Source organism: Nothobranchius furzeri, chromosome 1 (genome assembly GCF_043380555.1).
Source record: "Nothobranchius furzeri strain GRZ-AD chromosome 1, NfurGRZ-RIMD1, whole genome shotgun sequence".
NCBI lineage: Eukaryota > Metazoa > Chordata > Actinopteri > Cyprinodontiformes > Nothobranchiidae > Nothobranchius > Nothobranchius furzeri.
This window is the reverse complement of record NC_091741.1, coordinates 69292870-69320544: the sequence shown is the minus strand read 5'-3', so window position 1 is coordinate 69320544 and position 27675 is coordinate 69292870. Positions and strand designations below refer to the sequence as shown.

The window sequence follows — 27675 nt, the reverse complement described above, 5'->3', positions numbered from 1 at the left end:
TCCCTCTGGAAATGTCTTTAGTGTGATCCTGTGGGTTGGTTAGATTTGTCCCGGGGTCCTGCACACGGCTGACTTCTCTCCTGGTCTGTCTGCTCTGCAAAGCTGAAGGTAAGAGGTCTCACTCTTCAATCAGCTTCTCATACAATAGGTTTCTTTGTTTAGCTGAAGATTAAAACTGAAAACTCTGATATTCTTTGTAAGAAATCATGCAGTAAAAAGAACATATTCTCATCAGTGATTAAAGATATCTGCTTCCTCCAAAGAAGAAACTATCCTGGGTTTTTATTTCAGAGTTTCAAAAATGGATGAAATTTATTTTAAAAACATTTTTAATTCTCAGCAAGCATCTGTTTTCATTTAAATTTGTTCTCATTTGCTAGTGTTGAATGTGGCTTTTTTCTGTTAAAACAGCTGCAAAGAAAATCTTTCTAATTAGGTAAACAGTGTGTTTTTAGGGGGTTATTCTCTGAAGTTATTGTGTGCCACATCGGCAACAGGGGGAAGAGGAGGAGGAGGAGGAACGAGGATTGTGTTGGGGGTGGAGGGATGCAGACAGGCTTTTCTGTTTGAATTCCTACAAGTCGGATTAGTAAAGCGGTTGATTTATACCTGGCTGCAGAAACAGTAATGTATTCAATGTTTTTGTGTTTGGAGAAAAACTTTAATGCTGTTTGTGGGAAAAAAAAATGCAACAAAAAAAAGAATGATGGGTATGGAGGGGAGTACTGAGGGATAACATTTCAGTATGGCTGAGAAAAGAGCATTAGGAGCATTTTTCTCCCCCGTCTCCCTCCCATCAGCTCTTCTACAGCTCCCTCGTTCTCATTACTCCCATGTAAAGGAATGCGGGTTGCCGTGGTGACCAGTTACCAGCTGTTTCTGCGCAGATGTCTTTAAATGTCAGCATTGGCAGAAAGCTGAACTCACCTAATTCTTGAATGTTCTTAGCGGTTTAAACTTGTGGTGAATTTGGGAAAATTAGTTTCATAAACTCATGAGGAAAAAAACTGTTTGGTGTCATGATCCCAACCCAGTCCAGCTGTGGAACGATGAATCAGAGCTGGAAACTTTGACTGCTGAGACCTGCAGAGTAAACTTCAGAGTCTGGTGGGAAAGCTAATATTTTTTAACTCTTTGAATGTTTAAAATGTCTTCAACTTTTTAATTTGGTCATACATTTGGATTGTTTATAATTCTCCTCTAATGGGATGAACAGATTAAAAAAATATTTATTTGGTGACCAGTTGATGTGAAAGTTGACAAAAAAAGATTTCTCAACATCTTTGTAAAAAAATCTCAACATGTGTCTGTCATAAAACTCTCAAAGCACATCAGCTTCAGACAAGTTAGTTGATGGTTCGACTCACATTTTGAATAAAATGTCTTTTGTTTGCTTTCATATTTATATAAAAAAATAATGGTTTTGGTTTCCATATTTTCCCACCTGTTGAGGACTTTTATCAGAAATCTCTTCTGGAAAAAATAAAGCACAATGTGTTAGCATCGATTTGAGAGAGGAAGAGACGAAGAGGCTCAGGGGTTTCATTGTTGAGGTGGCAGGACTGGGTGGAACAGTGAGGAGGAGGGGGAGGAGGAAGACAGGAAGGGGAGGTGTTTTTTTTAAGTAAGGATGCTGTGAAATACCAAGCCAGCTTTGCAATATCAGGAAGAGTGCTAATCCCTTGACAGGAAGCAGGAACTGTGCTGGTGTCTGGGCTCGATGTGGAGAAAGGGCTGGATGCTGCAGGGAGAAAATTAAAGACACATACAACAGAGATCCAAAAAACATCATTGATGATATTTTGTGGCATTTACCTCAGTGAAAATGGCTAAACTACAACAATCTCACACTCAACAGAACTTATACATCTTGAGAGTGGATTTGGAAGCATGATGTAAGCAGATCAGTACAGAAGAAGAAAAAGAAAAAAATTCTTAAAGGCCCAGTGTGTGATATTTCTACCTGTTTGCTATAAAATCCTGTTTCCAGTTCACAAACTTGTCCTTTTTCACTAATATTTCTCACCTACATCCATTCTAAATATTCCTCTCAACTTGAAAATTTACATTTTAAATACATAAGCTGGTCGACGTTCCATGGTCATCCACCATCTTAAAATACAGTAGCTGTTTAGGGACAAACGAGCTCCACGTTACCTGTATGGACTATGACTGGAACCTGAAAGAACCAACAGAAGGCAGCAGTGTGCCCTGGAAGCATGGAGTCTGCCAATTCAACTGAGAAGTAGAAAAGAATATCTACACCGTTGCTGTACTTGTTGGTTTGAATAAAAAACTATTAAATGAAAAGATACATAAAATTTGTCAGGTCGTCATCATGTCCAACACAAGGAAACCGCATATGTTCAGATCCCCGCCCGCTATTAGCTGGACACCAACCTCCGATTAGTATCTCTGACTCCCAATCTCACCTCAAGTTGTTCATTTGTCTTTTCTCAGTACCAGAACTCCCGAACCAGACCCAGCGTGTCCGTTCCAAAGTCCTTCTACTCAAGTCACCTCTCTTGTGCATTTGTTCTGCTCGTTCCTGCAGCCTGCCGTCTCTCCAAACACACTCCAACTACTAGCCACTGGCTAGCGGACAAGCTAGCCAGTGGCTAAATCAGCATTGTTTACTTGATCTCCACAAACACTTTACTAATGGCAATGTAGTTCTCCACGTGTTACAAACGTGCTTCCCCGAGGGCTTCTTCTTAAACACTAACTTTAGACTTGGGTCTCCTTTGGCTGGTAATCCGTGGGAGTTTACGCACAGCATACACCGCGTCTCCCCGGCTCTAGCTAGGGCTATAAGTAGCTTGTGATGCCCATCTCCACCACGCCAGCCGTGAGCCACGATTAGCTGATGGCTAAGTCATCATTGTTTACTTGATCTCCACAGCGTGTCCCCGACTCGCCAGCCCTCCTTCACCAGCCGTGGCTAACGAGCAGCCAGTGATCGCTCCATATCCATTAGATAGTAGCAGCAGCCAGTTTGTTTACATCGAGCGCACCATGCTCCACGTGAAATGGGTGTTGTGGGAAATTATGTTAACCTAAAATATTCTGTTTCCCTTAGGCAGTCAAGAGCAAATATTTCCAAATTCACAGAGCTTATTGTCCATTATGAGGACAAAGTACCTCAAGTTGTCACGGTGCGCAGGTGAGTTGAGCGGAGGTGAGGATCCAGGTGCGGGGAAGAAGGCTGGCAGGAACGTTTAAAGAGTTTTTAATGATAAAGCACACGAGACATGTAAACAATGGTCAGACAAGGAACACAGAACTGGGAGGGTTTAAATACACAAGGAGCTGAGATCTAAAGACGAGAGGCAGGTGGGAGCAATTAGGAAAGACAGGACTGAACAGTGGGGAGACGGGACAGGTTGTGTCACAAGTAAAAGACGGTTAAACTGAATTAGATTACATCCTATTACATAACTTTCAAAAATGATAAATAAGCTTGCTGCAAAATAGTGAACAAGAAAGTTTTTACTGTATATTTTTTATTGTTTTAGGAGAAAATATGGATTATAAAAAATCACAAGCATAGCATTATTACATTACATTACATCATTTTCCCATACAGGTTTATCACAAATGTTGTGAAGATAGCCTGAAGTGTGACTTCCCGACACAGGGGACAGAGTATTTCAAGGGAAACACAATTTCTCACAACACCTGACAACCTGGCTGATGTCACCCCTCCTCCATGTGTGAATAGTGACAGCTTCAAGATCTAACAGAAATAGTTAGCTTCCTTCAGGACTGGTAGGTTGATAAAACAGCTTTTTTAAGTGGTTGAGTAACTAGTTATAAGCTTTATGTGGGTTAGGCTAGACAGGTTGGAAACTGATTATACAATCAAACTTATGAGTGAACCACAGTAGATGCAATACTTTGAACTGCATGGCGCTAAAGAGTCGCATTTCTTCATCATTATTTTAATGGATTTCACACAAGGGGCCTTTAAAGATAAAATCCATAAACAAGCCTCTGTAATGCAGGTTGTGATGTTGCTTTTAGACAAGCTGTAGAGAGGACCTATCAAGTATAAAGCAAAGGGAAATCATGCAGGAAGTCAGGAATGATTTTCTGCGTTAGCTCAGAGAAACTCCCTCAGACAGAAAGAACAATGAGCCTTTGTGCATCAAGTGTTTGACATTTTACTTTGCATAGAAGTAAAGCTACAATGGCAATGTTGGAAAACAAATTAGCTTAAAACATTTTTCATTACTCTTAACAACGTTCTAACATCCATCCACCCATTTTTTGCTGCTTATTTGGGGTCGGGTTGCGGGGGCAGCAGCCTATGCAGGGAGGCCCAGACTTTGCTTTCCCCAGCCACTTGGGACAGCTCCTCCGGGGGAATCCTAAAACGTTCCCTGGCCAGTTGAGAGACATAGTCCCTCCAGCGTGTCCTGGGTCTTCCTTTAGGCCTTCTCCCGGTTAGACGTGCCCGGAAAACCTCACCAGGGAGGCGTCCAGGAGGCATCCTAACCAGATACCCGAGCCACCTCAACTGGCTCCTCTCAATGTGGAGGAGCAGCGGGTCTATTCCGAGCCCCTCCCGAATGACCGAGCTTCTCACCCTATCTCTAATGGAGAGCCCAGCCATCCTGCTGAGAAAACTCCTTTCGGCTGCTTGCATCTGCGACCTCGTCCTTTCGGTCACTACCCAAAGCTCATGACCATAGGTGAGGGTAGGAACGTAGATCAACCGGTAAATCGAGAGCTTTGCCTTCTGGCTCAGCTCTCTCTTCGCCACGACAGATCGGTACAACGCCCGCATCATTCTAACTTAGTATACTGTAAATCCTCTAATATTAGCCTGTATTTAATTAACTGCCGGGTATCATATTTTGGCCGGAGTCGGCGGAGGTGAATAATGGCCGTTTTTTTATTGTGGCCGGGTGGAATGTGGTAACAAGCAAGTACGGGGGGTGGTTGTGTCATCCGTCTCACTTTTGATTTGCCAGTGATAGACCGCGAGGGTAACTTTAATCGTGCGGAGACGAAGAGGAGGCAAAACTTTGATATCAAGTTCAAAGAGAACGTGCTGATTATGCTGCAGAACACTCTGGGGAGCAGTAGCAGGGGTTGTATGAACTAGTCACTAGTCGACTTCACCGCTCTATAGTGACTTTTTATGCCTGTCATCGACTACTCGCTGTCACGTGATAATGACCGGCAAGATGCAGTCCACGGAAAAGACAGCAGCCTGCTGTCAGCAGGTGACAAGCTCCTGCGCGTCGGGAGGCAACGCGCTGTGCCAGAGCGTCGGCACTGACACCCGCCGTAAAATGGACATTTAACCAAATTGTGACATTTACCCTCTTGCAATTTAACATTCCCCTCACCCCCATCCTAACCTTAACCAGCTTGCGCATGCAAAGCTCTGATTGTTGACGTGCTCCAGACATCTGCGTCCTGAGCACGGCCACAGTAACATTATCAAATCAGGTGTCGTCACCTCAAAAACTAATTTAACACGCGATTGTTCATGTTGGCTCATTTCCTTTTATGCTTTCTGTCTTTTATTCTTTCATTTGTGCCTGATGCGTTTCGCTGCTGTGGAGCGGGGCGCATCACCTGTTTTGTCCTCGGTGACGTACCTAACTGATGTGGCCGGCAAGCAGCGAGCACTCCGCTGTTTTTGCGGTCGGTAGATCTTTTAGAACTGCAGTTCAAAGGTAACTCATAAGGTGAATATATATGAGCCCAGGTAGCAGTTTTTCTTTAGGATTTAGAGGAGATGCAGGAAGATAATAAACAGACAGGACAGAAAAATAGTCAAATAAAAACAAGTTAGTTTTTGTACCTGGTGGTTGCAACAAACAGACACCATTGAAGGTAATCAGAAGTGAGGAACAGAAAATGAAATAATTATTTTAATGTTTAGAGCAGCAGGAACTCCGAGAGGCTGCAGGCGCATCAGTGAGTTTGCGGCCGCTGCGCAGGGGGAGGGGGGAGAGGGCTGAAGCAGAAACTACCGTTGTTAAAAGAAATGTGTTTAACTTTGAAAATGTGGGCGCAATTTTAATTGTCAAAAACTCCAGCGAACCATTAGTTCATTTTGCTCAAAAAGAAATTGAGGCCTGCCTCTAATTCTGGTCCTCCTTCCAATAAAGGCCTGGAGCTTGACGAGCTTGAGTCAAATACAGGCCCGGGCCTGTATTAGAGGATTTACGGTAGTTATAAATATGTTGTGGAGATTTAAAAAAAAAGTCCTCCGTTCATTACACGCTTGAGTATTTATCAACAGAATACTACTGGTGTGAGAGAATCTTTGCTCAATAATATCAGAGAAGGAGAAACAGCCGACTGCTACCACTTCAACTTAAAGGCCCAATGTGTGATATTTCATCTTATAAGTTATCAAATTTCTTGTATCACATTCTCAAATTAGTTTTTTTTTAATGATAATTCAAACAAGCATTTATTCTAAGCATTATTATTAGCTTTATATTTTAATATTTTAGACAAAAGAAGCAGACCGGTGCTCCATATGGCATGCGCCATCTTAAAATACAGTGACCTTTTAGGGACATACAACATATTAAGCTTCGCATTTGATGTTTGCGTTTTTAAATGATGTAACCTCAAAGAAACAGCAGGGGGCAGAAGTGCGCCTTGTAAGCATGCAGTCTGACAAAGTAACTAAGAAGAAGAAGAAACTAGCCACACCGTACTTCTAGCGATGGAGGATCACACATATTCTACAAGCAAACTTGAGAAACGGGATAGTTTGTCTCATCCAAGTAAAAGAAAAAGGATTTTGAAAAGTGAACAAGACTCTCTCCTCATCAGCTCTTGAAAGCGCCGATCTTCTAGACTTTATTGCAGCTCTGCCTCTTCCTCTTGTGCGTGGGAAGTTGCGGCTGGTTTGAGCAAATTCGGCTCCTTCATCTTGGGATGCTTGCCCTGCTTCTGTCGCATGTCTAACACCTCTGCCTCTCTGTGCGCTGGCACACGTCTGTCCTCTCCCTCTTCTTTGCCCTCTTCCTCTCCCTCGTCCTCTGTCTGTCTCCACTGATGGACCATCGGATGATATCTGACTCTGTTTACGGAGAGAAAACAATTACAGACTACACTACCTTGTATATTTCCAAAATGGCAAATAGAAATATAACATTTCTCAAATAAAATGAACAAAATATTGTCATTTTTTGTAGTCAGAAGTCATCACTAACTAGCTGCCGTTTGCTATTAGCAAACATAACTGACATAAAAAAAGTTTTTCTTATTCAAAACCTATTTAGATTAAATTAATAAAATAAGTTAGATGAAAACAACTAACCTGTTCGCTGACTTGAAAGCTGGAATTAGATGATGACATGCTGCCGTTTACAGCAACACGATTTTGTATTGTATTTGTTATATTTGTTAATAAAGTTTTAAATAATGATAAAAAAACCCTTTTTGATCCTCGGGGGCTCCAATAGCTGCAATACCGACTCTAAACTGCGTGGTGCTAAAGAGTCGGATCTTTTTACTATGATTTCTGTGAATTTCACACACGGGGCCTTTAAGGACAAATTACCAAAGTCTCAAAAAGAAAAACACCATCTGAAGTCACGGACAACAAAAGACGTTTTGACCTAGAAAACGGCGACTAGTGTTAAGCGCTTTCTCGTTTCCTCTGGCAATGTGGGTTTCCGGTTCCAGCAGAAGTGATCCAACTTAGGTTAGAGAGGTCAGGTGACCCACAACTCCACTTACTTTTCCTCCTAAGTTCTCCTTTCGTCTTTTCCTTTTAGTGTTCTTTGTGCTCAGTGACACAGGTGCTTTCTATGAAAACTGTCTTTGTTCAGAAAGCTTAATGGGAGCTGCACTAATCTCTCTGGAGAGAAACTCACATTGTTGGGTTCCAACAGGCCACAAAGACTGAAGCTTTTTACTGCTCAAGCTAGAAAAACAGTCCAAAAGGGCAGAATCTGGTGAAAGGAAAGGAGCACCAGCAAAGTGAAAGTCATTTAAAAACTTATCACATATCACTTTATGGGTTTGATTTTCATTATCAGCATTTATTTTAAGCAAAATCTACTTTCACTTAACTGTGTATGTGTGGAACACTGAAAAAACATTTTTAATAATTGTTTATGATTATGATCAGAGGCAGCTGACGGGTACCGTCAGTCCAAGCGGAACGCGGCTCGGGTGGTCGCCAAGGCAAAACCCCGGGCATGGGAGGAATTCGGTGAGATCATGGAGCAAGACTTCTGTACGGCTTCAAGGAGATTCTGGTCCACCATCCGGCGCCTCGGGGGGGGGGGGGGGGGGGGGGGAGCAGTGTGCTATCAACACTATCTATAGTGGGGACGGTGTGCTGCTGACCTCTACACAGGACGTTGTGGATTGGTGGGCAGAATACTTCGAAGTCCTCCTCAATCCCACCGACACGTCTTCCAGTGAGGAAGCAGAGTCTGGGGACTTTGGGTTGGCCTCTCAAATCTCTGGTGCTGAGGTCACTGAGTTGGTTAAAAAGCTCCTCTGTGGCAAGGCTCCAGGGGTGGATAAGATCTGCCTGGAGTTCCTTAAGGCTCTGGATGTTGTGGGGCTGTGTTGGCTGATGCGGCTCTGCAATATCGCGTGGATATTGGGGGCAGTCCCACTGGACTGGCAGACCGGGGTGGTGGTCCCTTTTATTTAAAAAGGGGGACCGCGCAGGGTGTGTTCCAACTACAGGGGGATCACACTCCTGAGCCTTCCTGGTAAGGTCTATTCAGGGGTTCTGGAGAGGAGGGTCCGTCGGAATGTTGAACCTCAGATTCAGGAGGAGCAATGTGGTTTTCGTCCTGGCCGTGGAACACTGGACCAGCTCTATACCCTTAGGGGGATCCTGGAGGGTGCGTGGGAATTTGCCCAACAAGTCTACATGTGTTTTGTGGATTTGGAGAAGGTGTTTGACCACATCCCTTGGGGGGCCCTGTGGGGGGTACTCCGGGAGTATGGGGTACCAGGCCGTCTGATACGGGCTGTTAGGTCCCTTTATGACTGGTGTCAGAGCTTGGGCCGCATTGCTGGCAGTAAGTCGGGCTCGTTCCCAGTGAGAGTTGGACTCCACCAAGGCTGATCTTTGTCACAGATTCTGTTCATAACTTTTATGGACAGGATTTCTAGGTGCAGCCAAAGTGTGGAGGGCATCCGTTTTGGCGGCCTGAGGATCAGGTCTCTGCTTTTTGCAGATGATGTGGTCCTGTTGGCTTCATCAGAACGTGATCTTCAGCTTTCGCTGTAGCGGTTCGCAGCCGAGTGTGAAGCAGCTGGGATGAGAATCAGCTCCTCTAAATCTGAGACCATGGTCTTGATTCGGAAAAGGGTAGAATGCCTTCTCTGGGTCAGGGATGAGGTCCTGCCCCAAGTGGAGGAGTTTAAGTATCTCGGGGTCTTGTTCACGAGTGAGGGAAAACTGGAGCGTGAGATCGATAGGCGGATTGGTGCTGCATCTGCAGTGATGCAGGCGTTGTACCGGTCTGTCGTGGTGAAGAGAGAGCTGAGTCAGAAGGCGAAGCACTCGATTTACCGGTCGATCTACGTTCCTACCCTCACCTACGGTCATGAGCTTTGGGTAGTGACCGAAAGAACGAGATTGCGGATACAAGTGACCGAAATGAGTTTTCTCCGAAGAGTGGCTGGGCTCTCCCTTAGAGATAGGGTGAGAAGCTCGGTCATTCGGGGTGGGGGGTGGGGGGTGGGGGTGGGGGGCTCGAAGTAGACCCGCTGCTTCTCCACATCGAGAGGAGCCAGTTGAGGTGGCTCGGGCATCTAGTCAGGATTCCTCCCTGGTGAGGTTTTCCGGGCACGTCCAACCGGGACGAGACCTAAAGGTAGACCCAGGACATGATGGAGGGACTATGTCTCTCACCTGGCCAGGGAACGCCCTGGGATTCCCCCGGAGGAACTGGCCCAAGTGGCTGGGGAGAGGGAAGTCTGGGCCTCTCGCCTTAGGCTACTGCCCCTGCGACCCGACTCCGGATAAGCGGATGAAAATGGCTGGATGTTTATGATTATAACCTGTCACTCTGAGTTAGGCTGAACATGGAAATAGTCTCCTAAACCTATCTGCTGCATTAGCTTCTCATAGAAAATAGACAGTGAAATCCTAGGATTTGAAAAGCCTGACAGATGTATGCCACACTGTTACTTAACATTCATGGACTCACCCATCATGACTCGCGACAGGGAATGCTGTTGTTGGTTTAGTGTCCAGCAAACAGAAGAGAATGTCTCGGCTAGCAGAAGCTAACTGTTAGCATCAGCACCTCCACTACACAGCAAGACTCCTCCAGGCTTGTATTATTTGTGGCGATGAGACATCAACATTTCAAGTCAGTGGTAGTCGTGTTACTGTTTGCCAGTCAGAGGCAAGATGTCCAAATATCAGTAAATAAATCTCTAAATCCTTTTGACTGAAGCTCAACTCTGATCTGGCTAACTTCTAGTTCCTGAAACAGGTGTATACAGAGTGTGACTTACAAGGTATTCATTTCTACTGTAGAGACCACTGCAAAGTCAAGTCAAATTGATCTTTAAAGTCATCAATATGTAGTAGGTTCGTTTATGTTTAGGTGCACATAAGAAGTGATGAAAACCACCTTTGATAAAGATTTTGCTGTTCTCTTTCACTCAACACTTTGGGTGCAGGGCAGCAGTTTGGTTGTAAATATTTATCTTCAGCAAATCTAACTAACAACCACAGAAAATGCTGTGATTTTTCAGGATACATCAGACAACACATCCAGATCAAACCTGAAAGTAGACAGAACATCTTAAGATGTGTCACACGTGTCCAGAATTATCCACCTACTCTCTTTATAGCATAATAACACAGGGTCTGCTGTATTCACTCCAACTCAACCCAGAATTTGTAACAAATAATTTTGTCTGCAAAATATATAACTTTGACAGTAAATTGAATAATACCGGTAACTGTTATATTGGGACATTTTCAAGACTCCTTTAGGTGAAAATCCTGCCTGCAGGTTCAACCATTACAGTACAAATGCCTAGTTTGTTATATTGTCACATAAGCATTTTACAATTATAAATAACTAAAAACAAATGTTTTATCTCACTTTCACACAGGAACAATCATTTGTATTTTTCGCTTTCTTGAATTGTATCAGACTTTTTTTTTTGGTAAAATCTTCTAAGTATATATATTTGCACTGTTTCAGGTTCAGAGTTTGAGGATAATGTTACATTTTGTTGCAAATTTTATGTTTGTTAATTTTTAATGACATGACTGGTACATTTAAAAACTGTTTATGTCAACCAGGTGGCCTTTATAAGCTCCAGAAGTCCAATCGGTGACCTAAACTGGAGAGACATTTAGAGCTCTTAGCTATAGCTCAAATTTTCTGGAAGGTCCGAAGACTTTGATGCCACTCATGCTTCTCGACAGACTTTGTAGCACCTGTTTGACCTTTAGCATCGCTATTTGATCTCTTTATGCCCCAAATAATCAACCCAGAAGGTGGACGTAATCAGCCAGGACACTTTTATACTGCTTGGTAAACTTGGCTTTTTTATGGGAAATAAGTACAATATTTTAAAATGGAACATCAAACGCCAGATTTATTGATTTGTAGACCTAAAAATATAGATGAAGAACATAAATTAAGCTATCTGACAAATCAACAAAATGATTTCAAATGAATGCAGAAATGATTAGCTGCAGTTTGAGTATTATCAGCTGAAAGTTAAAGTCCATCACAAAAAGCTTACCGTATATGTTTTATAAACTCTCCTTGTGTAGACTCAGGAAATGACACTTAATTCTCAGAGTTCTTACTGAATTATTTTCCTGTTCCCAGCCTTATTTGTCTGGCTGTTTATTGTCAGACAGACCACGGCAGGCTGTTTATTCAGGCCTCTGACCCGCCTGTTATGTCACAGACGAATGAGAAAGAATTCTTATAAAAATCTGTTTGGTGGAAAAAGCAACAGCGATATTACACCTACAGGAGGGGAGACGTCTGAATCAGCGACAGTTCCAGCGCAGGTTGTTTTTTCCAAGCAGGTTTACACTTGCTTACCTAACTAACCCAAATTAAATAGATTTGTGGGGGGAAAAGAGGCTCTTTATGAGCCTGAAGATTCGCATTTAGCCTCAGTCCTGTTTGATTATGAGAGCAGCTTTCCAAATAAAATAATTTGTTTTGCTATTACGTCAGTTTGTCCGCTCCGTCGTCCTTCAGCCCAGCACCTCCACCATCAAACAGCAATCTTCAGAACTGAGGACTCTACGTGCCTCCAAACCAAATACACGCTGATGGTCGGACCGTTTGTTTTCTCCTCCATTTTGGATTAAATGAGACTGTTTTCTGCACATGCTTTAAGGTCCTCTGTCATCTTAATACAGAGCTGTTCCTACCAGAGCTTCTGTAATTTTCCAAATGTAAGTTCTAACATTTTGACTTAGCCTGAAATTTGTGGACTTTCACAACCAGCAGACACCGCGGAGGTCCTACCGCAGTGAGAGTGGAAAAGGTTCCAGATGAAAAACCAGCAAGAACATTTAGGCATGTTCAAAAGGACTTGAACCTGTTAATGTTCCACATCTACTAAACCTCATTAAAAATGTGTAAAAGACAGAAAAGCAGATTTAATGTCTTTGAATCTCTTTTTAAAACATTTTCCTGACGATAAGAAATATGCAGAAATGGTGTTTTCATCTACATTGTTCCATGACTTTGCAAGATATAGACATTATGACACATCCAACTTTATTTTTAAAGCTGCATCTCTAGTTGAAAAAGTTATATTTGAAGCACAGAATTATCTTCATCAATGCATGTTTTCAATTGTTTTAAACAATATTGGCCAAAAGGACCCCCAATGGTTTCTGTTGGGAATGTTTGAAATTAATTTGATAAAGAATAAAGAACTAATTAATTATAGGAAACTAAATTTCTCCCATTATGCATTCTTTACCTTTAAAAGTTTTCTTCGCAAAATGACAACTGCTTCAATTTAAGTTAGGAAATGGTGAGAAGCAGCTGAGTCAAGTTCTCTCTGAGATAATCCTGACAAAAACTCGCCACACAGAAAAACTTCTACTTCTTCATAGGTTGTGCCAAACAAACAAAAGTATCTCAAACACTTTATTTTGGATGTGTCCTATTTTGATTTTCTGAGGAGGAGAGATGTGGCTGAGAACTTTGATGTATAGTATGTGCATGGTAGCTAAAGTTTGTGTCAATAAAACAGTAAAAACCAAAAGTTTGTTGCCACTTTCAGCCAATAATACTGGTAGACCAATTTATTGCATAACCCTAGTTTTTATTGAAGGTAAAGCATGCAGAAGCTGTGCTTCTGGTTAGCATTTGCAATTCTAATGGTAGCTAGAGTTCATCTTTATTTGAAACACACTTTCAGACCAATTTGCTTTCTGAATTGCAGATTTACCAATCAAATAAACCTAAAAGACACCCCTGTGAGACAAAGATGTTCACTTTTTATGTAATAATTCAATAGTTAGTCATAAGCAGAATAATAGTCATGCAATAGAAAGCTTTTCAGTCTGAAAATAAGTATTTAAACAAGCTAGACTGTGTTCGTTCTTTAGCAGAACGTATACCTTTCTCCCAGGAAAGAATGTAATTTAAGCAGCAAAAGCAAACATGCCAGTCATTTTAGCAGTGTGCTTGTGGTACACAATAGAATAGAAGGTCTGCTTTCAATGTCTGATTTTCCTTGCTCTGTTCCAAGGTCTGTAAAACAAGACATGAAGAAAACTTGAGCCTTTTCACTGCATGTGTTGGGACATGTCGACCTATTCAGACACTTTATGACAACAATCCTGTCCCTCACAGAGTTTAAATTCCTCAATATGTTCAAGAGTTTTTCCAAACAAGATTTATTTTGGATTACGTTCCAAGCTAGGTCCATTTTTCTGATCTTGATCTGGGTTGATTGCTTCCCTTCACTGTTATGACTCTGCATGAAAAGTTTGTCTAAAACCAGACTCCCCATAAAAAAGATAACGCAGCAGTTCAGACTTTGATCTTTACAGATGGCTTCTGCTGGTACTTAAACCTGCACATATGTCCAAAATGTTCCTGATGCTTGTGAGATGTGTCTGGGAGAAACAGCTGATTACATGGAGCTGAACAGGAAGAGAAGGCAGAAAGAGAGAGGGGAAGACCAAGCCATGCAACACTCCACTTCCAAACAAAGGAACCCTTATTTAATCGCTGAGATGAGAGGAAAGATCTGGTTTCTACGTCAAGTTTCAAACAATGGATCTCCAGATGAGATGAGATGGATAAAACACGGAGGACTTCTCTAACAGCAGCCACATTCAACAGGAAATATGTTTTCCAACAGATTTGTTGTTCTGTTGCATGAAAGGAAAAACTAAAATTGCAAACTTAAAATTAGAGGTGTTTGTTGAGATGTTGGTTCAGCACCAGATGCTACTCAGGGTCACATAGTATAGATTCTCAAATGTAAACGTGTGTTTACAAAAGCTGGTTATTTCCACTGAAGGCCTGGTGGGTAAATAAGGAATAAAAACATGTTGCCTCAGGATATGGAAAAGTATTCCTGTGGATGAAAACAGGAACTGTTTACACATCTGTTTCCAGCCAAACAGCAGAGCTAAATGCAAACTTCAGAAGACCTATTTAATCTCAGCTGTCTTATTTGCACGTATGCTCCCGACTGCAACAACTCCTTCAAGCATGTGACATAATAATGTGCAAGAGACTTTTGAACAAACGGACAAGTGAATGAAGCTGAAACTGAAGGGTTATGAACAGTATAATAGGAATATTGTGTTTTCTGTCCTCAGAGACTTTGAAGATGAGGGTGTGGGTAGTCTTCCTCCTGTGCCTGGCTGGCCACGCCTTTGCTGCTCCTGTAAGTAAAACTCATGATGAGTGTTTCTGTGTCTAGGTGTCGCCTCCAGTCGGTGTTTTAGCCAGCACGTTCCTTCCTTTGTGTACTGTCTTCTGTTCTTTCCTGTACGACCTCTAGTCAGTGTGTGACAGATTGTGTTTGAGTCTTGATCTTGGTGAGTACTCACCCTTAAAGCATTTCCTGGGCATTTGTCCTCAAGGGTGTATGCCATAGTCTAGACAAAATGTTTGGTTTAACACAATTTCCATGCAATGTCTCCTTGTTCATATGAAAATTCACATAGTGTTGATAATCTGTGATTTTTTTCATAAGATTGTGTAATGCTTTGTGTGTCCCAGACTGAGGAGGAGCCCAATGTGGAGGAGCTGGTTGCTGAGGAACCAGCTGCTGAGGTCAGTCCAAACTTTCTTTTCATTAGAGCAGCTATGTTTTAGCCTGGCAAGCCAGACTAAATAAATGTATTATTTAGTCTGGCCACGCTCCATTGATGGCTCTTGGTTGTGGGGCGGGTTCTACCGTTGTCTTTCAAATGATCTCCGCATTCCACTGGACAATGAATGTGACATACTCTTGTTTCACTCTGTTGCATCATCCCACCCACCAGGCATATAGAGTGCCCTGATTGGCCCACAAAGCCGATTAAGCTCTGTGATTTGTTCACTAAGCAGATAGAGCACTATGATTGGCCCACCATTATGGACCAATCACAGCTCTTTATGTGTTTGAAACCCCTCTAGAGAGCTGTGATTGGCTAGCCAGAGTCCTGGTAGGAGCTGCGGAGGTTCCAGTGGAGCATGTCTAGACCATTCTTTGCAAAGCAAGAATTTGGTCTAGTTAACTAGGCTAGCTATGTTTGGCTTTCTATAAAGTATTGATATTTTCTTAAAGGGTCAGTAAAATTTACAACCACATTTACCTTTTTGTTATTGAGTGAAGGCAGCTTGGCGTGTCTGATATAGCATACCAAAAAATCTTTGCTGTCTCTGACCTGCTTTCCTGTATAAATTAGTCATGTTGTAATGGCCACGGAGACGCAGTTTGTTCTGAGAAAAGCCGGTTTAACACGTCATAGAGTGCGTTTACATGCAGCCAGTAACCCTTTAAAAACCCGAATATTCACAATAACCCGGTTCCGCAGGTCCGTGTAAACACCGCCAGAAACCCGGATATGCTCATAACCGGGTTTTTAAAAACTCGGTTACTACACCTGGGGTAACCCTTTTCTAACCCGAATGTTTGGTCGTGTAAACGCATACCGGGGTATCCCCATCAAAGCGTGTGTTCTGCGCATGCTCTGTTTGCAAGGAATCGTGGTCTTTTGAGTAGCGAGACGTCTTGTATGCGCCAGAACTCTGGAAGTAAACAACAAGTTGGGAGCAACGTGGCGAGTCGCAGCACAGCACCACACTTTCGGAGTGACGAAGAAACTAAAGTGCAAACAAAAGCGGTCGCTATCTCTTCCGAACTGGGAAAAATGTTGTTGTTTTCACGGATACCGGAACGAGAAGAACCGGAAATGACGCATATTGCGTCTTGACGTAGTCCACACGTCCTGACGCTACCCCAACGTCTGCATTTAAATCGGGTTATGCAAGTTAGGGGTAACTCTTTCTATTTATGCTTGTAAACGGGTATTCTGATCAACTCAGAAACCCGAATCCCGACCTTAACCCGATCATAACCCGGATATTGGTTGCATGTAAACGTAGTCAGTGTAGACACACCTCCTTAAATATGCACATTCCAACCCACGTCAGTGTTAGCGATGTATAAACGCTGATCGCAGTAATGCTATCTGCAGAACAAGGGTAGCCTTGAGCTACCGCTACCACTAGCCTGAAGTAATGCTAATATACTTGTTGGATGAGTGGAAAACAAAGGACAGTGATGAAGCACTCACATTCCAGGATGTAATGGAACAATGACTGCCCACAACCCACTGGAGTCAGAAGCTATCAGGGTAAACCGGCCAATCAGCACGCAGCTCATGTCATGTTTACATCCTGCACGTGTGAGAGGGAGGAGGAAACAGTCTTTTCATCACAGATCTAGTTTATAGATGGTAAAATGGTAAATGGCCTGTATTTGATATAGCACCTTCTAGAGTCCTGGAACCCCCCAAGGCGCTTTACAACACAATCAGTCATTCACCCATTCACACACACATTCACACACTGATGGGGATGAGCTACGATGTAGCCACAGCTGCCCTGGGGGGAACTGACAGAGGCGAGGCTGCCGAGCACTGGCGCCACCGGTCCCTCTGACCACCACCAGCAGGCAACGTGGGTTAAGTGTCTTGCCCAAGGACACAACGACAGCGACAGACTGAGCGGGGCTCGAACCTGCAACCTTCCGATTTCGGGGCGAGCACTTAACTCCTGTGCCACCGTCACCCCATAGGGTTGAGTTTGGCCATTTATCGTGACTCCTGGGCCATTGTGAGCCCCAGCAAAGTTTCATAAGCTTTATGGAGGCTCAAAGAACAGTTTCCAACTGTGAATAGTTTACTATTGACCCTTTAAAGTTGAAGTATTCGTTTAGTGTCAAGAAGTTGCAAAAAAAAAAAAGTAATCCTTGAGAGTTTCTCATATACCACATTTGATTTGGAGCTAATTTTTTGTTCTGCATCAGAATGTACATCTTGAACTACAACAGAGATGTTTAATGTTTACGTTTATAACCTTTATAACAATTTGATAGAGAAAAGTGATTGATTTAGCTTGAAAAGTTTTACTTTTAGACCCCATGCTTAAGTTTCAAAAGCTCCTTGTTGCCTTCAGTTGAAGTCTGCAGACCTGAGCCCTTGAACTTACGCTGTAAAAATAGCCATATATTTACCAGTGATAAATCGTAAAACCACGACAAGAAAAACCAGTCAACTGTAAAATTATCTAAAACTATTGATTTTATGTGAAGTTGCTGTAAATAAATTAATTGGTGAAAACAGTAATTTGTACATTTTTACTTTGTAAAAACTACATCATTCTACTGTAAAGCACTCTTGCATAGTTTTCTTTATAGGAAAATTCCTTAAAGTTTACAACAATAAAACACCATCATTTTTACATTTATTAATTGAAAAAACTGCTTTTTATTGATGGTAATGGTGTAAGGAGTTTACTTCCTGTTTCCCAGTGTGCTTAGCGGCATTTAGGTGAGATCTGGCTGAACTGTCAGGGAAGTGTGTGTTCTTGACCTGACTCATGAATGCAAATGAAGGCTGTGCTGCAGTTCAATGCTGATGTCTTTAGAAACTCAATGCCTTTGATTACCATGATTTTACACAAAAGTGCTGTTGAAAACATGAGCAGTAATTAAGCAAGCAAATCAGTTATGACCCTAATGGCAGTTAATTGCTTATTTTGTTCTACTAATTGATTGCAATAAGGTAAACCCATTGAATTTAGTTTTTAGTGTGAAAAAATGTTGATTCTAGTGGCATCAATTTTAGTTTATACATTATTTTCATGTTTGTTTTACAGTAAAACAATGGGGTTTTTTTTTCAAGTAAAAAACATTTTCTTCTACAGTAAACTACTGACTTCAGTACCGTTTTTAAATGTAAAAATAAAAATAAATTACCGTAACGTTACTGTACTATTTTGGCAATCCCAGCTGCCGGCGTTTTACCGTAAAATCTACGTTATTTTTTTTACAGTGTATAGAAAAAGGCAAAAATAGATATTAATGGGAGAATCTGGCTCTGTTTTACTCTATAAAACATGCATTAAAACATGGCTTTCTCAAAGGTTTTCAATAGAAAAAAATTTGGGACTTTAAAAAAAAATCTAAAATACAGAACAAGAGCTTCCGCCTCAGCCCTGTTTTTACATCTCTGCTCATTATTTTCAAAGGTAGAATGACACATACATTTGGTTTTGCAGCTTTGTAAAAATGTTACAGATACATGCAGGAACCCTTGCAGCAGTTTTTTCCTCACTTATTGGCGCACATTGCTAATATTTACTCACAGACTTGACAAAGGTTTAATGTTTGTTTCTGCTCACACCACGGTCACAGCGGAGTTCTGGAAGGAAACTTCTCTAGAAAAATAACTTTTTACTCATGAGGGTGTGTGAGTTGTCTTGGGTTTTGCATTTTTATTTCTGTTTTTTTTTTTGCTAACCTTCTAAACTAATTATTTTTGTAGCTATAACTTCATGTCCCCGATAAAAGGCTTTTAAAGATCCATTATTAATAAGTCCAAATTATTATTAAATTATTCCACCAAATTCCATCTCAAATGCTTTCTTCTTTTTCTAATTAAAGTCTATAGGATCAGTTGTGAACAATGCAGGAAATATCAAAGGGAAACACTAAGCAACGTTTCTGGATCCAAAAACTGGAGTTTCCATGTGAACATTTTATGGTTTCCTGCTCCAGAGGTCCAGTGGGACCACAGATCCCACAGATGTTCATTTTAGCCACTGATGGAACCAGTCAGGGAGCGTTTAGATTCTGTTTTATGGCTTCACCACTTGTGGACCCAGCTGCTTGTTTTTGCTGGATATTATGGTCTTCCAGACTCTGTCTGGCCTACAGGGTGGACCGTCTTCTGAGAAGACATCTTGGGTTTTTTTTTTCAGGAAAACCACAAGTAGTTAAGTGGTTTGGGTTGAGTGGACGCCGTGCAAAATAGACCCAAAAATAAATGTTTTAAAAGACCAGAGTGATTTTGTTTTGTATTTATCTCTTGATTCTGATCACTTTTGACCAACATGTCACATTGCAACCTTCAATCTCTCTTGTTACCTATAGGAGGTCGATGTGGGAACAAACCCAGTGCAGGTGGAGGTTGGAGAGTTTGATGAAGGAATCGAGGTTGATGAAGATGTTGCTGAGAGTAAGTTTTCATCTTTATTTTGTCATCCAGGGAGACTCGTCCTAACCAACACATCCATCGTGGGGACCTGAATGATATCCCTGGTTATTGGAAGACTTTATCCTCCTCAGAGCTATTTATTCAGTGCTTTATGTCTCCTGATGAAACACAAATTCCAATTTCTGAGGCAAACTCAACCAGAAATCTACTTCTGGCCCTGTAAACTAATCTAGGAGGGTTTAAAGAGTTGCCCAAACGTCTGTGTAAAGATACAAAGTTAGACGTGGATGCACAAACATTGAATTCATTCTGATGCACTGACTTCTTCTTCTTCTTCTTCGTCTTCGTCTTCGTCTTCGTCTTCTTCTTCTTCTTCTTCTTCTTCTTCTTCTTCTTCTTCTTCTTCTTCTTCGTCTTCTTCTTCTTCTTCTTCTTCTTCTTCCTAAAAGGCATTTGGTTACATTGTACGCACTCAAGCCTTTGCTGGCTCAGGTTTCTGGTTTTATCCAAGCCTCAAACTGCTAAATCGAATGGTTGTAATGACAGGCTGCTTCCTTCTGTGAGCAGACGGCTGTGATTATATTTTCCACCCAGCTTTAAAATGCAACTCAGCCACAGTCAGCTCAGAGAGCATCAACAGCACAGGGTAGAAGCTTTTGCTCTGAGCGGTTCCACACTCTGATTAAACTGTGACTGATTAACACCTGATGCAACAGCTGCATGTTTCTTCTCATCTGCATGCTTGTGCATCTTGTAGCAAATCATGGTAAACACATTTAAAATCTATCAAATCAAAGATGAAAATAAGTACAGCAGATAGCTCAGGCGATGAAAGGTTAAACCCCCTAAAACAAACACCAATGAAATTAAAACAGTGATGAAAATTCAAACTACACGTTTCAAGGTTTAATCTTAATAAGAATTTAAAAATGAAATCTCCAACCTTCCCTCTGTGCAGACCCTTGCCTGAATTACCAATGCAAGAAGGGCAAAGTGTGTGAGGTTGATGAGAGCAACACCCCTATGTGTGTGTGCCAGGACCCCTCCACCTGCCCCCCTGCCGAGGGAGAGTTTGAGCATGTGAGTTTCAAAAAGAAACATCTTCCATCTCTGTTCAAACTGATCTCTAATCGCTTTTGAAACTTTTTTCCAGGTCTGCGGCACCGACAACAAGACCTATGACTCCTCCTGCCACTTCTTTGCCACCAAGTGCACCCTGGAGGGAACCAAGAAGGGCCACAAACTGCACCTAGACTACATTGGACCCTGCAAATGTGAGCTTCTGAACCCTACGCTGAACCAATGGCCTCATCTACACATCTGGAATATCCTGAAAGAAATGCAGTGAGGCTGTTGAGGCTTATAGATGTTATAAACAGGAGTCAGTGATGACTGACGGGAGTAAGGTGTGCAGGATAATGCATATTTTTGAGCTCCTACCTGATAAGTCAGTATTTCATCTGCACTAGAAGAAGTGGGATTCAGTCACTGGTGACTTTGGGCTTTTCTAATACTGCTGTTTTAAGAAACTCCTAGTCCATTTCACACTTGAACATTCAATGTGCATTAAAGCCAGTGGAAACATTTTTTTTACCCTCAATTGCTTATTTTATCTAAATTCTGCAGAACCAGAAAATCTAAAGCTTCTGCGTTTATGATTTAGTTCCTTCTCACGTGTAAGTTAAAAATCTGAAGCTGTCGGCAGATCCGCTCTCTCTCTCTCTGCTGCGACTGACGGGTGGGCTGGGCTGTCGTGTCGGGCCCTGTGGGCGCCGTCCAGACATGCAGAATGCATTTCTTCCTCTGTTCAAACTCAACACATCTCACGCAGCATGAGGAGATGAGTCAGGGCTGAGGGGCTCAAACGGAGATCTGGTAGAGCTCAGACACCAGCCTTTGGGATGTTTAAGGTGGAAAACTACCTGAACATTTGGATTTAAAGTAACGTCAATGAACTTCTAGATGATTATTCAAATATTGTAATGGTAAAGAACACTGACAGAGTTTTAGCTTGTGATTGCTTCTCCTTATTTTGTTGCTTCTGTGTAAAATATTTACTGACAGCGTGCAATGTGCTGAAGTTTGTCCAAAAATGTTTGTCCCTTTCAGTGATCGAGCCCTGCCTGGACAGTGAGCTGAACGAGTTCCCTCTGCGGATGAGGGACTGGCTGAAGAACGTTCTGGTGACTCTGTACGAGCGGGATGAGGACAACAACCTGCTGACTGAGAAGCAGAAACTCAGGGTGAGAAGGGGCGCTGATTAAATTATTAGATGTTTGGTTGAAAAAAATTTTTTGAATTTAATAGAAAAAAATATTGAAATCACCTCTAATTCTTGTATATTTTCATCTTCAACAGACAGGTTTTCTTTTAATCTTCTAAAGTACTTTTTCTGCCTTTGTCCTCTGTTCTACTTCAGTTTAGACCATTTTCTTCATTTCTGTTCTCAATCTTTATGAATCACAAAACTATTCAAATTAAACACTGACTGAAAAAACAACAACTCAATAATCTGACACAAATCGATAAATCTAAATCTTAAACTTGTATTAAATGCCAAAGCTTCTGCAATATGCACAGAGTTTGTTGTAAAGATCAGCAATGCTTTAGTGATGAATAATAAAGTTTCTGTAGAGCAGATTTGTTTCCTAAAGAATTAAACGTTAAAACTGTTTGATGGTTACAAACAGAAAATGTTTAAATGAGTAAAAAGCAGCTAAAAACCAGAGGTTCTCCAGCAGCAAGTCGGATTAATATTTCTGCCCATCATCATTTTGACTTCACACCGCCCAAGTTTGATACCCCAAGGGACATCTTATCCATACATTTACTCAAATACTATTTTACTTAAACATTTTACTTCTTTGTCTGTTTTTTTATTTATTTTTTATCTCTTTAGTCCATTTGCATAGTTTATTACTGTTGTGGTTCTTTTGTGTGTGCCTGTAATGTCATGTTCAACCAGCCGTTTTTCCAGCCCTCTTCCCAAGGTGGTTTGCTTCGGGCTGAACTGGCCCAACACGCCCACTGCCGACTGATTGGCCGGCTCAAATTCATGCCTACCATTAGGGGGAGCCTCCGACTGGCGGATAGATCAGTCAGGCGAGCAGTATACGTGACTAACGCGACCACCTTCTTTTACGGGGGGCCTCCCACAGTCGCTCCAAAGCGATTAGCGGAGCTGACACGCGTTTAGCCGTCAGAGGCGAGGGGCTGATGCGGCAATATTACTACCAAGTGAGGCGGAACGAATGTCGCAATATTCGAGCAACGCCATGCCGGCATGGCGCATTTATAGACATACAATTGCGGTAATATTACGCCAATATGCCGGCATGGTGTGTCCTATAAATGCACCTTCTGTGTGTTGTGAGAGGCACTCACACACAGACGGTGCTGTCGAGGTTTGAGGTGCCACGTTGGAGGACACACAGCAGAGCAGGATGCAATACCAAAGTCTGAGTCTCCCAAAGCAACACAGCTCACGGCCACCTTTATCAAATTTAAGGGAGACACCACAAACTTCTGTGTTAGTCTTTTGCCCTGCCCACGTACTCAGAGATTACACATTCCTGATAACTGTGTGTGTGAACAAACCCTACGAATGTGGGAGCTGTATCTGACGCCACCCAGCCCAGACCGGACTGGGACGATGTGGAAGCGGCCATAATCTTATCGCTATGGATCAGTACAAGGAGATGTGTCAAGATCTATGTGCGTCACATATCTTCTCCTTCGTACACAAGATGTGAAAACAATGGGTGTTGATTGTGGAAAGAACAAACCATTCTGTCCTACTTTAGCTGGACAGATAGAAAATGGAGAGAAGTGACCTAGGTCATGTTTCAGATTAGTAATTAACCATCAATTCTCCAAGGGTGTAGGTTCTTAAGGGTTAAGCAGGTAAAGTCCTATAAAACTATGCAGTTTTGTTTGTTTACTTTTTGTAACGGAAGAATTTTGATGTGAAACAACATTAAATCTGTTCGCCTCTGATGTGAAACCACTTCTGTCCCATCTATCAGGTGAAGAAGATCTTTGAGAATGAGAAGAGGCTGCAGGCTGGCGATCACTCTCTGGACCTGCTGGCTCGTGACTTTGCAAAGAACTACAACATGTACATCTTCCCCGTCCACTGGCAGTTTGGCCAGCTCGACCAGCACCCCATCGATGGGTATGCAGCCATTAGTTTGTTCGCTTTAAAGGAAAATCAAAGTTTAGGAAAACCTCCCCATGGGTGATTGTCTCTGTTTCATCACCAGATACCTGACCCACTCCGAGCTGGCCCCCCTGCGTGCCCCTCTCATTCCCATGGAGCATTGCACCACCCGCTTCTTCGAAGAGTGTGACGCTGATGATGACAAATACATCGCTCTGGAGGAGTGGGCCTCTTGCTTTGGCATCAAAGAGCGTGAGTGTCGATAACACAACTGTGTTCAGCATTTTTTCCCAGTTTCATCTTTTTTCTTTTCTTTTTTTTTTGCAAAGTTTATGATCATAAACTAAAAGTTTAAGTTTATGTATTTGGCAGATGCTTTTATACAAAGCTGCTTAACGCGGTTTCCCATGAGACTAGCAATAAACTACTTACATTGAAGAGAGAAAAAGGGCATAAAGAGAGTACAGAGTAGAGCAACGGCTCCCAAAAGTTCCCTATGTGGGTCACCATGAATTACACAGGGAGTCCTGAGATGATTTCCCGAAATTGATAAAAAAAATTCTGAAGCTATTTTTCTGGGATAGTTATTGCAAAAACTCAACTAAATTTTCAAATGTTTGTAAGTGAGCATGAGCTGAAGTAGTTTTCTTCATGCCCTGAGTTATTTCTCTTTTTAAACATGTTGGTGTTGTAAAATCAGCAACATCGGGGCTTGCATGCTTGACTATTGCTATTTTGAGAGTCTAAAGCTAAAACATCTTGAGAATCACTGCAGTAGTATAGAAAAAAAAAGGTGCATGTTAGGTCCTAGTCTGTAAGATGCTCTCTGAGGAGCTGGGTCTTCTAGACAGACAGGGAAGCCCCTGTCTTGTTAGCATTCGATAGGCCAATTGACTGTTGTGGAACGACTCAGGAAAAGAGTCTGGATTGTCGTGAGCTTGGTGTGGAAACCCTAGCAGGTTATCCTTGATGACCAGAATGACCAAGTCATGGGACCAGAGGAATGCAAACTACTCTATTCAGGACTTGATAGGCAAACAGTCAGTGTGTTTACATGCAATAAGAGAAAAACCAAGTTATTGCCTCAGTCTGAATAAAATTAGACATTTAAATGCACAAATACACCTTAGTCCAACTGAAGTCAAACCAAACTGGCCTACTCCTAATCAAGATAACGTACCCAGATAATCAGTGCGGTTACATGCGCACTGACTGACATCTAAGTTGATCCCGGTTGATCTAAGGGTAATAAGCTGGGAGTCTTTATCGTGGTGCGCATTAGAAAACCGACCGCTCATATAAAGTTCCTTCCACTCCGCTACAGTAGGTGGCGACACGCCCCATTTCACGTTGGCATTCTTAGCTTATAGCGACGCAAATAATATACAAATGTCGGCGGGGCTGCAGCTGATGGAATTGAAACAGGATGTGCAACAACGCTGCAGCACAGCTTATTGGGTACGTACTATACTGTATGATGGTGTTACACGTGCTCATTTGTGGCAATGATAACCCTAACCCGCAAACAGTAGAGGGCGTACCAAATGTACTGTCCCAACACATTCTCACACCCGAAGCATTGAAAAAGGATGCTGGGTGACCAAACGTTTGTTTCCGACACATTGGGAGCCCCAACGCATCAGGAGGCGATGCGCAGTTCCAGAGCATCATTTTCCGACGCCCGTGGTAAAACGCACATTTCCCTTTCTTGCTATTTAACCTTCCCCTCATTGCCCTCATAACCTTAACCCTATTTGTCATTCTAAACTTCCCGTGAACCATGTTTGTGAGGGACGATACAACTAGCAACAAAGTTTTGCATGCGCAAGAGGGTTAAGGTTAGGATGGGGGTGAGGGTGAGGGGGAGGTTAAATAGCAAGAGGGTAAAGGTCAGAATTCAGTGAAATCTCCATTTTCCCACAGCAGTCGGAAAACGCCTCCCTCACCCATCGTCATTTTTTAATGCTTCGGGTGTGAGAATGTGTTGGCTGTGCTGCAGTGCTTTTGTTGTCCATTGCTTCGGCTATTGTGCGTATCCTTATTTTCTTCATCTGCTTCACTTGCTCCAGTAATTTTTTTATTATTTTTGTTGCTACAGGCTAACCAGAAGTATGTCAACACAAACGGTGCATGATATCATGGAGTGGAAAGCACTCAATTCAATATTTGCTAACGAACATGTACACCATGATAAAGGCTCTCATTCTTGTTCAGTTTGAGCTCGATTATTGCCACAGCTCGATTTAGATGCACATGTAAATGCATCTTGAGCGTGGTGCAGGCAGCTAAGATTAGCCAAAAGGATGAATGTCCTTAAACCGTTTCTATGTTTCTAGATGGGTTACTTAATTGGTTTACATCAAACCAATTTTTAAAAGATTTTTCCTTAAATGTATCTCTATAATTTCTGTTTTCCTATTATTATGCCAGGAACGTTCTGTTACCAACATGCAACGATGAATGTTTTGTTCTTTATGTTTACAGAGGATGTGGACAAAGATCTCATCATCTAAACTCCTCGATTGGAAAGCGGTCGTATGACAGAAAACTTTAGCCGCTACTGACCAGACAAGGTGCTGATGATTCTTAAGTTAAAATAAAAAAACACAAAGTGCTAATTGCAAATTCTTTTCAACTTTTTCTCAAATATCGATCTTTCCTACCTATACCACTAAAAATATTCCAAATGAGAAGTGTGCACAGTTTGTACTAACCATCACGTGTTCAGAGACGTTTGCCTGTTTGCTGAACGAAACACCTTGTAAAGAAAAACTAAAGACCTCTGATGTAAATTTACATTTTGACAATATTATATGTCTATGCTATGATGTGTTCAGGGCTTTTGTTAAATTGGAGACCGGTTTGAAACATTTTCTTCAGGAGACTGAAACTGTAAAGTCAAAAATAAAGTTTCTAAATAAATGCTTTTCCTGCTTGCTTTCTACCAAACCAGCTGTTTAGTTTTGTACTCTTTTGGTGGCAGTGGGCTCCTTTTACAGTGAGTTTTGTATTTTGTTTTCTAACTTCTTGACTACTGGTTGATTGGTTTTTAAGTCTGACTTTTGATGCAAATTTCCTGACAGAGGCCGATGTGTGTCGATGTTTACACATTAAAGAGGGTCACGTTTGCTGGAAAAAAGGAGAAACCTCGCAGGCTGAGTTTTTCTCACCAATAAAACTCAAATGACATCTTATGGTGAATAAAATCCTATGAAACGAATGTGCCGATCTCTTCCTGGCTTCACGTCTGCAGCTGTGTCCTAGCGAAAGGAATTCAGTCTTAGATAATCCGAGGAGAATCTGCACAACAACCTGTCCTAACTCTGTTTTTCATCATTTCTGACTTGTTTTTCTTTGTAAAGTTTTTATAGAGGAAAATCATGTTTGTGAAGTTTGTTAGGTTCATTTGACAAACCTCTATGAGTGTTTTGGTTTTTACACACATTAATTCTGACAGTTCTTTTGGTTTGATGTCATAATTATATTTTATCTCCTTACTGTATATCTGGGCAGGTTTAGGCAGGTGGTGACTTTTAGATGCAGGATAATTCATTTTACTTTCTTGAGATCACTTAAGATTTATTCGTTACTTCACTCTCTCCGCCCTGACTGTTAGCCAGCTTAGATAATCCCGTTTCTTCTTTAAAAGTCATCGTGATTAGGTTAAACAGTCAATGTGGTAATTGTTTTCAGGCCCATTTTTAATTGTGAATGCACAAAATTCTGTGAAATACTCAAAAAGTGGATCGGAAAAGCAAAAAGATTAAATTAGGCTTGATAAGAGCGCTGTAACTGGGATTCAATGCATTCTCCTCCACGTTGCTCT

The 27675-nt window shown here is 41.9% G+C and overlaps 1 protein-coding gene across 1 annotated transcript; it reads left to right on the top strand.

Moving 5' to 3' along the window:
- On the top strand, nt 1-27069 carry sparc (secreted protein, acidic, cysteine-rich (osteonectin)). Its single transcript, XM_070549990.1, has 10 exons — nt 1-108; nt 14800-14865; nt 15204-15257; nt 19627-19711; nt 20649-20770; nt 20844-20964; nt 21800-21933; nt 23716-23864; nt 23953-24101; nt 26334-27069. Exons 2-10 carry the CDS (start codon nt 14809-14811, stop codon nt 26360-26362), a joined length of 900 nt encoding a protein of 299 aa, XP_070406091.1. The 5' UTR covers nt 1-108; nt 14800-14808; the 3' UTR covers nt 26363-27069.
- Nucleotides 27070-27675: the final 606 nt, after the last annotated feature.